General features: G+C 45.7%; 1 protein-coding gene across 1 annotated transcript in view; it reads left to right on the top strand.

Moving 5' to 3' along the window:
• The window catches only part of SLC38A8 (solute carrier family 38 member 8), a 211,925-nt gene that overhangs the window by 89,416 nt on the left and 107,381 nt on the right, over positions 1-15,128 (top strand). Inside the window, exons 2-3 of the mRNA XM_077288179.1 lie at positions 10,673-10,871; positions 10,946-11,102. Of these exons, the coding sequence (XP_077144294.1) occupies positions 10,673-10,871; positions 10,946-11,102 (356 nt within the window). The remainder of the gene's footprint in view (positions 1-10,672; positions 10,872-10,945; positions 11,103-15,128) is intronic.

Genomic DNA, 15,128 nt, shown 5'->3' with positions numbered 1-15,128 from the left:
CGCACATCCAGCAGCCGCTGAACTTTGATAAGTGACGCGGTTCACTTATCAGAGCTAGGGCCTGCTGTTTTATACTTTTCTTTCACAGGTATTTTTTTTCCCTATTTGCTTTTTTTTTTCTTTAGCTTTTTCTTTTCAGAGTAGTTTGCACCAAGCACTATCCCTCCCACACTTACACATAGTTACCAATAAAGTACACCCAAGCACCACACTTACAAAAAAAATGTCCCGCTCGTCCCGCTCATCCCAGCAGCGCTATTCAGCGGAGGAGGCATATTCTTTCCTTGCCTCCGACACTGATACCGAGGGAGAGGATCCCACTTTTCTTTATTTTTCTGATTCTTCCTCATCCTCTTCCCACTCCTCATCTTCCTCCTCCGGCCCTGCGGAACCGCCACGCAGACGCCACAGGACAGAAGATGAGGCAAGGCCCATCGTTGATGAAGATGAAGCACCCACCATTACTGAAGACGAACCAGCGCACCCCACTGCGGACCCCATATGGACCTCGCCACCCGAAAATTACGAGCCACTGATTCCTGATTTTGTGGCAGAATCAGGAATCAAGTTTGACACCACCGGCCTCACAGAACTAGACTTTTTCAAAGTCTTTTTCTCTGAGGCCTTCGTTAACCTAATGGTGGAGCAAACTAATTTGTATGCTCGGCAATTATTGGACCAAAACTCTGGTTCATCATATTCTAACTGGTCTCCTGTAGACACAGTTGAAATTATGCAGTTTTGGGGCCTGGTCCTCCACATGGGGATCCTGAAGAAGCCTGAACTTCGGCAATACTGGAGTAAAGATATTTTATATAACACTCCAGTATTCCGAATGGTCATGACCCGGACGCATTTTGAGGCCATCCATAAGTTCCTGCATTACAACAATAATGCACGGTGTCCCGCACGAGATGACCCCAACTTTGACCATCTGTTCAAAGTTCGGCCGGTCATTGAACACTTCAACAAAAAGTTTGGTGAAGTGTACGTGCTTCAAAGGGACATCTGCGTGGATGAGTCCTTAATTCTTTTTAAGGGGCAGCTAAAATTCCGTCAATACCTGCCCAGCAAAAGGGCCAGGTACGGAATCAAACTCTACAAGCTGTGTGAGAGTACCTCGGGGTACACCCACAGCTTTAGAGTTTATGAAGGGAAGGACACCAGGATTGAACCGCCTGAGTGTCCTTCTATCCTGGGAGTGAGTGGGAAAATTGTGTGGGATTTGGTGCACCCACTGCTGGATAAAGGTCATCACCTCTATACCGATAACTTTTACACCAGCATCCCACTCTACAAATCTCTCTCTGCGCGAGGTACCGCAGCCTGCGGTACTGTCCGCAAAAATCAGAGAGGCCTCCCGAAGACGCTACTTGAGCAGACTCTCAGATAAGGTGAGGGCAAAGCCCTATGTAGCGACCACCTACTGGTGGTCAAGTACAAGGACAAAAGGGATGTCCTTCTATTGACCACCATACACGGTGTATTAGGACTAGGAAGTGGACCCTCTGGGTCACGACTTCAGAGCCCCCGATGACGAGTGAACCACATGGTACCACCCCCTGTACAGGGAGTGTTAGGGACAGGCCCAAGGAGGATGAAGCCGCGACAGCCGGAGCCAAAGGGACGACTGAGGATAGCGCAGAGAGGGAACAGAAGAAGCTGGAATGGCGGAGATACCGGACAGATGGATGAAGCAAGGACTGAGCACTAACCGGTAGGATGCTTGCACTTGACAGAAGGAGACAACGGAGACTCGGGACTGGCTGGATACGGCAGGACCACAGGGCCGACTAGGTATGGTGGGAACGCAGAGCCGACTGGATACGGCAGGAACGGTGGAGGCAGGAACGCAGGACTGGCGGGACACGGCAGGAACACAGGACTGGCAGGACACGGCAGGAACAGAGAAGGTGAGAGACACAGCGACAATAGCAGGAATCAGAGCCAGGGAACCTAAGGAAATGCTGGCGGAAAACCAGCAAACGCAATAGACGCAAAGGCGTCTTACCCGGTGCGATGCAGGGGAGAAATACCCGATGGACGCCGCCATATTGGGGGCGGAGCCAATGGGTCACGACCTCCCAGAAGTGAGAGATGCATGTCTGCGCATGCGCGGACCGCCGAAGGGACGAACGCCAGGGAATCCAGATGGAGAGGAGCGAGGAGGAGCGATCGGAGCGCACCGGCCGGACAGGTAAGTATAGCGTGGTGTAACACGGTGATGGCAGCGCCCTCAGCACTGTAAGGGGTACCTCTACAGAGGTCAGCAAACCGACCTGTGTACTGGGGTACAACAAAAACATGGGGAGCGTTGATCTCTCTGATCAACTCCTCCAACCGTACAGTGCTTTGAGAAAGGCCAGGGTGTGGTACAAAAAGCTGTCCGTGCACATTGTACAAATGGCAATGCTCAACGCTTTCCTGCTGTCACGATGTGCACACAACACCGATACGTCGTACCTTCATTTCCAGGAGGCAGTGGTTAAGGCCCTAATGTTTGGCACGAGGGAAGGAGCGGGCCCCAGTACTTCTGGAACTGAAGGTACACGTATCGTACCAGGTCAGCATTTTCCGGGGGTGGTCCCGCCAACTGGAAGAAAAGGTAAGCCGCAAAAAAGGTGCCGAGTGTGCTACAAAAGAGGAATACGCAAGAACACCATCTATCAATGCGACACCTGCCCCGACAAACCTGGCCTGTGTATGAAGGATTGCTTTAAATTGTACCACACCTCCATGCACTACTAATTTACAGGAAACAGATTTATTCAAAAGGAGGCACATCTACGTAAGTTCTTTGGGGACCTACTTTCCAAAATGTTGTCACTTGTGGGTTTTTTTCCTGTTTAGGCACATCAGGGGCTCTGCAAACGGAACATGACGCCCGCAGACCATTCCATCAAAGTCTGCATTCCGAAACGTCACTACTTCCCTTCAAAGTCTGCATTCCAAAACTTCAGTACTTCTCTTTCGAGCCCCAACGTGTGCCCAAACAGTTTTTTCCCACATGTGGGGTACCAGAGTACTCAGGACAAATTGGACAACAACTTTTGTGGTCCAATTTCTCCTGTTACCCTTGGGAAATTAAAAAATTGGGGACTAAAAGATCATTTTTGTGGGCAAAAAATAGGATTTTTTATTTTCACGCCTGGGCGTTATAAACTTTAGTGAAACACTTGGGGGTTCAAAGTTCTCACCACACATCTAGACAAGTTCCTTAGGGGGTCTAGTTTCCAAATTGGGGTCACTTGTGTGGGGTTTCCACTGTTTAGGCACATCAGGGGCTCGTCAAACGGAACATGACGGCCGCAGACGATTCCATCAAAGCCTGCATTCCGAAAAGTCACTACTTCCCTTCCGAGCCCTGACTTGTGCCCAAACAGTAGTTTTCTCCCACATATGGGTACCAGCCTACTCAGGACAAATTGTACAACAACTTTTGTGGTCCAATTTCTCCTTTTACCCTTGGGAAATTAAAAAATTGGGGACTAAAAATCATTTTTGTGGGCAAAAAATAGGATTTTTTATTTTCATGCCCGGGCGTTATAAACTTTAGTGAAACACTTGGGGGATAAAAGTGCTCACCACACATCTAGATAAGTTCCTTAAGGGGTCTAGTTTCCAAAATGGGGTCACTTGTGGGGGGTTTCCCCTGTTTAGGCACATCAGGGGCTCACCAAACGCGACATGGCGTCCGATCTCAATTCCAGCTAATTTTACCTTGGCGCTCCTTCCCTTCTGAGCCCTGCCATGCACCCAAACAGTGGTTCCCCCCAACATATGGGGCATTGACGTACTCAGGACAAATTGGACTACAACTTTTGTGGTCCAATTTCTTCAGTTACCCTTGTGAAAATAAAAAATTGGGGACTAAACGATCATGTTTGTGGAAAAAATATGTTTTTTTTATTTTCACGCACGGGCGGTATAAACTTCTGTGAAGCACTTGGGGGATAAAAGTGCTCACCACACATCTAGATAAGTTGATTAGGGGGTCTAGTTTCCAAAATAGGGTCCCTTGTGGGGGGTTTCCACTGTTTAGGCACATCAGGGGCTCACCAAACGTGACATGGCGTCCGATCTCAATTCCAGCTAATTTTAGCTTGAAAAAGTCAAATGGCGCTCCTTCCCTTCTGAGCCCTGCCATGCGCCCAAACAGTGGTTCCCCCCCCCACATATGGGGTATCAGCGTACTCAGGATAAATTGGAAAACAACTTTTTCAGTCCAATTTCTCCTGTTACCTTTGGGAAAATAACAAAATTGTTGCTAAAAGATCGTTTTCATGACTGAAAAGTTACATTTTCATTTTTTCCTTCAATATTGCTTTAGCTCTCATGAAGCACCAGAAGGGTTAATAAACTTATTGAATGTGGTTTTGATCAGCTTGAGGGGCGCAGTTTTTAGAATGGTGTCTGTTTTGGGTATTTTTTGCTATATAGACCCCTAAATGTGACTTCAAATGTGAGGTGGTCCCTAAAAAAAAAATGGTTTTGTAAATTTTGTTGTAAAAATGAGAAATTGCTGGTCAACTTTTAACCCTTATAACTCCCTAACAAAAAAAAATTGTTTCCAAAATTGTTCTGATGTAAAGTAGACTTGTGGGAAATGTTACTTATTAAGTATTTTGTGTGAAATACCTCTGTGATTTAAGGGCATAAAAATTCAAAGTTGGAAAATTGCGAAATTTTCAAAATTTTCGCCAAATTTCCATTTTTTTCACAAATAAACGCAGGTAATATCAAAGAAATTTTACCAGTATCATGAAGTACAATATGTCACGAGAAAACCATGTCAGAATCGCCAAGATCCGTTGAAGCGTTCAAGAGTTATAACCTCATAAAGGGACAGTGGTCAGAATTGTAAAAATTGGCCCGGTCATTAACGTGCAAACCACCCCCGGGGCTTAAGGGGTTAATGTCACTTTTTTGGTGAGGTGCCCATACTTATGCACCTGTCAAATTTTGTTTGAATGCAGATTGCACATTTTCTGTTAGTACAATAAACCTCATTTCAAGGCAGAAACATTACTGTGTCCAACAGTTATTAAATATATGAAACTGAAATAGCTGTTGCAAAAAAAACAATTTTTATAAAACATTAAGCTTAAGATTAATAGGGGTGCCCAAACTTTTTCATATAACTGTATAAGGTTTTTATTGCAAAGTGAACACTTCTCTTCAGAAGAAAGGGAATCTGTAAGTAAGTTCAACCCCACAAAACCACATATACAGCTCTGGAAAAAAATTAGGAGACCACCGCAAAATGTTCAGTTTGTCTGATTTTTCTCTTTATAGGTACCGTATATTTTTGAGTAAAATGTAAATAGTTCTTTTATTCTATAAACTTCTGACATGTCTCCGAATTTCCATGTAATAAATTTTGTGTGGGGGGGGGGGGTTCTGAAAAGGAGAAATGGTCAAAATTAACAAAAAAAAAAAAAAAACAAAACCCAGTGCTTGCAGACCTCAAATAATGCAAATAAAACAAAACACGTTCATAATCATTTAGAAACAGCAATACTAGGAAGAGTTCAGAAATCAATATTTTGTGGAATAGCCATGATTTTTAATCACCACTTTCATGCGTCTTGGCATGCTTTCCACCAGTCTTTCACACTGCTTCTGACGCAAAAATTTAATCAGTTCTTCTTTGTTTGATGGCTTGTGATTATCCATCATCCTCTTGATTACATACCAGAAGGGTTCAGGTCTGGAGACTGGGCTGCCCATGACAGGGTTTTGATATTGTGGTCTCTTAATGAATCGCCCCGTCAGGGCTAGGGGTACTCAGTACCAGGTCCTGCGGTTCACAGGGGGATGTCTCGGTGGCTGACCCGGTCCATTGCCCTGGGACGTCCGTGTAAAAGGGAAAGGTCTTTAAGGGGAATGTTTGTGACGCCACCTGTGGTATTCGGTCAGGGTGACTGACGCTGCTTTAAAGGGAACCTGTCACCACGTTTTTGGAAGATGGGATAAAAATAGCGTTAAATAGGGGCAGAGGTGGGCGTTACATTAGTGTGTTTGTTATGCGTTTATTACCCACCTAAGTTGCCGAAATACCTTTGCAAAGTCTCCGTTTTCGCCTGTCAATCAGGCTGGTCTGGTCAAAAGGGCGTGTTGTCTTCCCCCAGATTTTGCGTAGTTTTCCGTTGGTGGCGTAGTGGTGTGCGCATGCCCAAGGTCCCGAATCCTCTGCCAGGGGATTTAAAAGAGCGCGCTGTTCGTTATTTCATTGGTGATCGGTGGGCGCGGCCATCTTCCTTTGGCCGCGCGTGCGCAGAAGCGGCGCTCTGCTGGCCGCGGCTTCAGGAAAATGGCCGCGGGATGCCGCGCGTGCGCAGATGGAGATCGCGGCGGCCATTTTCCTGAAACCGCGGCCAGCAGAGCGCCGCTTCTGCGCACGTGCGGCCAAAGGAAGATGGCCGCGCCCACCGATCACCAATGAAATAACGAACAGCGCGCTCTTTTAAATCCCCTGGCAGAGGATTCGGGACCTTGGGCATGCGCACACCACTACGCCACCAACGGAAAACTACGCAAAATCTGGGGGAAGACAACACGCCCTTTTGACCAGACCAGCCTGATTGACAGGCGAAAACGGAGACTTTGCAAAGGTATTTCGGCAACTTAGGTGGGTAATAAACGCATAACAAACACACTAATGTAACGCCCACCTCTGCCCCTATTTAACGCTATTTTTATCCCATCTTCCAAAAACGTGGTGACAGGTTCCCTTTAAGGGGTCCGCTGGGGTGATGTTATGGCAGCTAGATGGTATACCTTCCCACAGGTGAAGTACGTCCCCAGGGCTTCCCGGTGTGTAGATGGTGGATGGTGAGAGGCGCAGTGAAGAACGAGGACACAAGGTTGCAGTCTCTGTACCTTTACTGAAGGCTTCAGCATCCACAGTCCAGAGCACCAGATCACAGGGCAGGCAGGGTCCGGCTGGTTTTGAGGCAAGTCCAGAGTCCCCCTTGTCCAGGTGGAAATCAGTAGCCTTCCTTTGCGCTGTAGTGTTGTTGTCCCTTACTGCTAAGCTTCTCATAAGGTCCTCACAACTGTTGTAGATGTTATGTCTCTCTCTCTGTCCCTGGGATAGGATAGGACAAACCTGTATGACTGGTGGCTTGAGGCGGTTTATAAGGACTCTAGCATGCCCCAGCCTCTGAGAGTTGCCACCCTGCCTCCTGGGTATAGGTTGGACAGGTAACGTGAAAATAGCTGTCCTGCCGGTCTCCGAAGTAAAGTGTAGAGATCCTTACTCCCTCGGTATCCCGGCTACTGGATTTCTGCGCCTCAGAAGGAGGCAGCCTGCTCCTGGCTGGTCTCCCTCTGATATCCTCTCCTTTGCTCGGACTTGCTTTATGCTCTCTGCAATCTGTTCAGCTTTCTATCCGTCTGTTTCCTAGGAGCTGTAGCACTTTAGGCTACACGGCTCATATGCTTCCTTTCCCTCCATCTTCCTAACAGGAACTGAACCCTTTCCCTCCAGATCAGGATGTTCTTACAGGGGAGTTCACCTTAAACAGGCTTAGAGCTCCCCCTTCCGGTCTGGAGTGTGAACATGTTGCATGCATTGTGTTACCTGACAAAGAATTCTCCTTCATTGCCTCCAAACGTAGTATCACTCTCCCCGAGAGGAAAGCAATACCACTGCGACGACCAGGACCCTGGGGCGCCACACTAAATTTTGCCAGAGCTGTATGTGTAACATCTTTTTGAGACCATGAGCTCAAAAAAGCTACTTAAGACTGACTTTGCACAAGCCATTTTGACTGGTATGCTCCAGATAAACCTAACACCCTTTAACTCCCTATACAGGGATCTGGACTTACAATGGGGCCCAGTGGATTGCTTACCTATGGAAGGGCTGCAATCCAGAAATGAGAACCAGTGGCAGGAATGGTTTCCAAGCAAGGTCAAAGCTGAGAAGTTGCGTAAAGGACAAAATACGGACCCATAAGAACAGTCAGAAAACATAAGACAAGGACAAAATAGGGAGCAATGAAACAACAAGGAACTAACAGGCGGAACCAAATCAGAAGCACAAGACTATATCTGGCAGCTTCCGGCAGTAAGCAGGATGATTTGGAAGAGTGCTATTGTAGGGAGATAGACCGGGCTAGTGATATCTCTTGTGTCAGGGCCAGAACTGTTGGGGCTGTCACCATTGTTGCCAGGGGACGTACTTTCTGACTGGAAGAGACCTTTGCACCTGACTGTAGGGGGCAAGTCTGAGATAAAAGGGAGAACGCGTGCCAGGACAGGGCTTTTGGTGGGAAGACACCGTGTGTTACAGGAAAAGGTTGACTCCCTCTCCGCAGACCAACTCCAACAACCAGGCCCGCGTTGCACTCTCTCATCCCCCATGCATGTGGACTGTGTACCTTCAGAGGTAATTACTTCTGTTGCCTCCGACTTTACTAGGACAAGCCGGTCTGTACCACTGACTGCTGATGGCGTGCGACACAGTGCCCTCCAGCCGGTGCACGCTGAAGCAAGCAGCGTGACCGCGACCTCCACTCCAGTACTGAGTACACCGATCAGTGTCACAGACCACTCGAGCAGTTCCTTGTTCCAGGGCTACAAGACTACCCGTAGAAAAGCCAGGATATGTCACTGCCATAAAGAGACAGTGCTTCACCTTTGTCCGGGATCAGTTCAGAGACTTCTCTTGTCACCATAGGGCGCCATTGTGGGATTTTCCAGCCTCCTCCGTCTGGGAACTGCAGACTGATAAGTTGACCTGTTATTTGAACTTATATTATTGCTTTATAATTGCCTACGTTTTGTTCACCTAGACTTCCTCATTATCCCTCTCCCTGCATGGAGTATAAACTGTTATAATAATTCCTTATAAAAAAAACCTGTTAACTCTTGTTATACCTTCTGCTCGGCACTGTATCCAGTGTACCTGTTAGTACCTTACACTATCACACCAGGTGCACATACAGAGCAGCAACCCCAGCTCCTACAATCATAAACCCCTACTGAGCCAAAGCCCAGAGCTAGCCACGAACCCCGGCAGCCAGTCCCGCCAAAGTCCGCAACACACCCTGACAAAAGTTAAAATAAAGAAGATCTCAGAGAGCTGCAAGATGCAATATATAGAGGGTTGGCAGAGTGAATTAGAGAACTCCCAGAAACTCACTATCTAATGGTCACTGCAGAGGGACTATACTCTGGTCCCATATCTGGAGAGTTACATCACCCCAAAGACAGACAGACCCTGAGTCTATACAGACTGAGTGCCCAGTCTAGAGGTAGAAACAGGGCAGCACCGACAGACATACAAGCCACGGGAGAACAGACTGTGCCAGCGGGGGGCACTGGAGGAAGAGGCGCACTTCCTGCTTTACTGCAACAAATACTCAGCAGTGAGGGCCTCCCACTTCCAGAGACTTTACAATCACAACCCAGACTTCACATCCATGGATGGTCGAGGAGAGGAAACTCTGCATCCTACTGGGAGAAGAGGAATCAACAGTGGAGATTGCTGCCCAATACGTCACCATATATCATAAGCTGAGATGAACTTAAAACGCCCAAATGGACTATTTCCCGAATTATGCCTCCCCTGTCACATCTATTTTCCTTGCTTTGGCAACACCAAATATATTTTGGTCCTGCCAATAAAGCCTGTTTGAGTTTGTGTGGTACTCTCCAATAGGCTGAGGCAGGGAGCTGATGACTCCAGCTGGACAGTACATACACCCATACTATCTGATTGGATGGCATTACAGGTTCCAGCCGCACAAATCTAAGTGGCTGGACAGAGCCTTAACCGTCCAGCTTCTGGTTCAAATGTCTCTTGCATCATAGCGCTGTCTGCAGAAAGAATACAAAGGCGCATATGTTGCAGGAGTAAGTCTTGGTCGCGATATGACAATATCAACTTGCAGCTCTTTGAAATGACCTATACATCAACACCTTTTGTATGTTTTATCTGTTGCTGCATTCAAAAAAAATAATAAGCAGCTTTTCTACTCATATGCAAATTGGGCATGTCAGAGCACTTCCCAAGCCACGGCCTTCTGAGGTTGTTTACCCAGCATCACAAGCTCTTTTGGCTTCTGATGCTTATTGCCAGGCAAGGAAATCAAAAAGTGAGATATCTATCAAGCTGAAGAGTCTGGGACTGGGCAGGCAAACCTTTTTAGGGAGCAGAGGCTGAGGGAGTGCTGTTACACACACAGCACGTAACGCCTTATTTGAATTTGATTAAAAATGCCTATTTCTCTGGAATGCCGCAACAGATCTATAAATTTATCAACACCTTCATATTTTCTATCAAAGACCTGCATGCCCATATATACAGCTTGGAAGGGTTGATACTACTGACAGATTCCCTTTTTAAGTAGATTTGATTCCTTTTCACTAAATGTATGCAACATAATGTATCTCATGTTTATTCAGATCAATCAGAAGATTGGAGCATAGCAAAATGTGGAGGCAAATATTGCCACAATGTTCTCAATTGGACATGGAAATATGTTCCATGTCATGTATTTTTATCGCTATCCTCAATTTTTAATTTTAAAACCTGATTGTATTTGGTGAATGGTGATTGTAACCGATGTCATATTGCTTCATGCATAACCCACATAATAGACATAGTTTGTTAAATTAATCTCTACTATGTTCCATAATCCTTTCACGTCCTTCTTCTTAGGGTTCCCTCATCTTCTTGATCAGTGGGTTGGTAATTCTTGGCTATGCCTCATCCCTGAGCAATCATACTACATATCAAGGTGTGGTTAGAGATGTTTGTGGCCCAGCCATCGGAAAATTGTGTGGAATCTGCTTCATATTCAACCTTTTCATGATCTCTGTAGCTTTTCTCCGTGTGGTGGAGGATCAGTTGGAGAAATGTAAGTTATGGTTTAAAGTATAATCTATGCAGCATGATATGGCCCTATGTGTAATAAATTCTGATTCTACACAGTATGTGACTCCCTTCACGTGAATGGGACAATTAACAACATGGGGGCAAGCCTCAGACCGTGGTATGCAGATGAAAGGGTAGCCATAAGCCTCCTGTGCCTATTTGTGATCCTGCCGCTCTCCATCCCTAAGGAAATTGGTTTTCAGAAATATACAAGGTAAGTGCCTGACCTGCACAAATAACGTAATGAGATATTTTTAGTGTATAAACTATTTTTAGGAATATGGGTAATGTCTGCACTTTATTTCCATATATATGGAGAACCTCCGGCATAGAAGCATCACTAAAAAAGATGTGATGGGTTCAAACCAACATGTGACAAACATAATTTATCCCAACATTTCAGCTACTTTGCCTTTTATCAACAGAATATGTATATGTAAGAAAAAAACAAAAAATATACATAAGAAAACCAGAAATGCACTAACCCAAATCCATACTGTTTGGAAAAAGTGAAGCATTTAGTCATAATATATTAGACATATTATACAAACTGAAAAATATCCATGAAATGGCAGCATGGGATTCCTGAGGCATAAAGAGATCCTATTCACATAGTTGATATGAAATATCTAAAAGAAAAAGTAAAAAACTAGAAAAGCCAAAATGTATGCATCCGAACGAGAAGACCGTACCTAACTAAATGAGGTGCATACATATTACCTACATACCTAAGGGTATATTTGTATATCAGAAGATTTCCAGGATTTATATATCCCTATTCATATTGGGCCATATGAGAAAAGGGGAAGGGAAACTAGGGAGATGGGAGGAGGAGAAAGTTAAAAAGGAATAAGAGATCAAGTATAAGAGATGAAAAAATCAATTGAAAAATGTATTTGGTCTTTATTTTTTATTTTACATAAAAGAATTACCTAAATAAAGGAAAAATAGATTAAAAGGAAGAGGTAGATTTCAGTCACATAAGAGCCATGAAAACAAAAATGGGAATCAAATATACTCTAGTAAGATCCCTGTGGGGTGTTTGTTGGTACATTGTCTATGCGCCGCTATAAAGAGTTGCATCTAAGACCTAGAATGGTAAAAGTCAAGAGGAAAGGTGTGGATGAAAAAAAAAAAAAAAAAAAAAAACATATTCCTCACCTGTCTGAAGTGAAGATGTCCCACGCCGTAATCTGTGTCTACGATATGTGGTTTACAACCTGGACTGTGCCATTATGTGACCGCCCAGCCTGAACACCACGGCAAAATGAGGTTCTGCAAGCACAGCTTCAGTGACTTCAGAGTTCCCCGCCAGCCATTGAAGCTGCATTCCACTGTTAGCAGCCCGATGAACTGCAGTGACCTTAGTGAGATCAATGCGAGCACCGTGAGAATTTTCACTAAGGAATCATTTGCATTGATCAATCGGGAATGAGTGTTCCTTGCAACCTTTGTTTCCGATAATTGGCTGTATAAACAGGCTGTCAATCACATGAGTGGTTGTTCACCAAGTGAAATCATTTTATGGGGAAGTTTTCAGGTGATTCATGTTGTGGCCCCCTCCAGGGCTCAGCACCCTTATTCAACCATCTATCCCACACAGTTTTAATTGCAAGCTATGCCTGATTTCCTTCTCACTCAGCATTCACATGAGGCCTGGTCAGCACGTGAAGAGGTAGGACACTTAGTGGCTAGCTACAATCCATATTAAAAGGTCACCTTGACGTGGTTGGATGGCTTTTGCACACTTTGATCAAAAAACTTTCACTAAGTACCTTCACATTTACAGCAAGATTAGAGTTCATGTATTCATTGTTGCAGTGTGCTGACACATCGTGTATGTACATGTTTGTAAAGTCTTGGGCAGCATGAATCACTGCCTGATTGCAGCCAGGAATATTATTCTCTGAAACACATTGATGGGTTTAAGCTAAATAACTTTTTAGTTTGTGCAGAAAATCATTGTTTTCGACAGCTCATCATGCTGTGTAAACAGGACCTGTGCTACCAAGAACAATGGCAGACTGTTCGCCGATCCATGTATAGTTGATGATTCAGTTCACATGTGACTAATGGCTTACCTGTGTAAATGGACTATGAAACCACTTACAACCAGCAAACAATCAGCTGATCGGTGGTTGAAATATAACATAGAAACACTTGGCACTCATAGGTGTAATTAAGAGAAATGTATTGCATGCAGAAAATGCAGAGAAAATAAGATATTTTGGTCAAAACCTGACCTTCATGAGCTATCTGGATAGCGCGACTTCACATGGTTCTTATCTATCCAGATGACTGAAGGTCATGTTTTGACCGAAACCACTTATATTTTTTTTCTGGATCTTCTACATTCAATACATTTCTCTTTATTCCACCTATATGTGCCAAATGTTTCTACATTAGTTGACGGACTTGGTTACCCTACTTGTGCACCACCGTGATTCCAGAAGTGCCGTGTGTCACAGGTTCCTTCTCCGGTATCACACAATCAACAGAGCCGGTGAAGAGTGAACAATTCCAAGATTTTTATTTAGGCAAAAGTACGAAAGGTCCATATATGTGTAGCGCCCCCCCACTGCCGCAGGGCCGAGGGGTACCCGGTACCGGGCCTCTGAGTCTCTGCTCTGGGGTTGTCACGGTGGCTAGACCCGGTCCGTGACCCTGCTGAGGGGCGTACAGTAATAGATGTGGATAGCGGTGATGGTGGTACGGTGCAGTAAATAACGAGGACACCAGGTTGCAGTCTCTTTACCTCTTTACTGAAGATCTCTGAGTCCACAGTCCAGAATACGGTTCACCAGGCTGCGCAAGTCCGGCTGGTCCGATGGCACCTCCAGAGTTCTCCTCACAGGTGGAAATCGGTGCCTTCCTTCTAGCGCTATGTGTTGTGGTCCTTCCCTGCTGTGCTTACGGAAAGTCCCCACAACTGTTGTGTCTGTTTCTTAAGTTCCCTCACAACTCGATTAAATGATGTTCTTCTAATCCTCCGTCCCTCCCTGATGTTCTGGTTGGGACGGCACCCGTTTGACGGGTAGGCTCGGAGCTCTTCCGGGACCCTAGAGTCGCCCCTCTCCACAAGTTGCCCCCCAAGACTGCATAGGTGATTTGAGTTAGACAGCCCGCCTTAGACTGACTGTCCTGCCGCTGTTTAGAGTATTGCTTGAAGCTGAATGTTATGATACTCCCTCGGCGTTCCGGCCACCGGTAGTGCGCCTCAGTAGGATGTTGCTTCGGTCTTACAGCACGACTCCTACTGGTATTTCTCCTTTGCGTGATCTCGTTTCTCACTCAGCACAATCTATCTCTCTTCTAATCCTTTCTTGGGCACCGCCGCTACCCGGAGCAGGCACGGTCCTGTTACGTTCGTTCAAGTTGCCAAGCCTCTGTCAGGATCCCACCCCTGACAGAGACCCTACTGTATCTTCCCCCACAACACCCTCTGCCACAAGGTGTTGCCTGGTTCCAACCCAGTCAGCTTTCTGATCTAACTTCCTGCCTGACCCCCAGTTTACCCACTATGGTGGGGAGTGGCCTAATGAATAGCACCCTTAGCTCCCCCCGGAGGCCCAGCTGTGAAATGTCTTGGTGTCTGTGATACCTGATCAGATGAACTCCTTCAGTGTCATCAGACGCACCATAGCTCCCCATAGTGGCAGAGCCACAGTACTGCAACGACCAGGACTCTGGGGCGCTGCATATGCATATACGGTCCACCACACAAAGGATAAAATATTCCAGAACACAAATCCAGTTCAGTTACAGAATTAAGTCCAACAATCCAGCACAGAGGATAACAGTCCATATTCCCTTCTTTCTCTCTGACGTGCTGTGTTCACTTCATAGTTCCAAAACAAGACTGACTTCCCTCCAGCTCCTGTCCTCTCCTTATGTCCAGAAGTCGTCAGACAGGTTGGGGTGGTTTTCAGGCCTCCCACACCTGACAAAGGTGCCTGGTGGATTAAGGCACTACAGGGGGTTATTATTTCAACAAGCTAGTTCAATATGTCATTAGCATATTAGCAAACAGGTTTATTCAACTGACCCTGTGGAGAGAACTGTACGGGAATGTGGGGGCTGATATCGGATGGCAAATAACAGCAATTCATCAATTGGCAAATATCTCATACTACAAGAGAACACATGATGATCAGTAAAATAGAAATATACACAAAATGAGAGTCACATAACATATCACACCATCACAACCTCTCCCCCCTCATAAGTGAGCATGCCATTA

This window comes from Ranitomeya variabilis, chromosome 2 (assembly GCF_051348905.1).
Source record: "Ranitomeya variabilis isolate aRanVar5 chromosome 2, aRanVar5.hap1, whole genome shotgun sequence".
Taxonomy (NCBI): domain Eukaryota; kingdom Metazoa; phylum Chordata; class Amphibia; order Anura; family Dendrobatidae; genus Ranitomeya; species Ranitomeya variabilis.
Note: the sequence above shows the minus strand (reverse complement) of the source record. Positions and strands in the feature narration are given on the sequence as shown.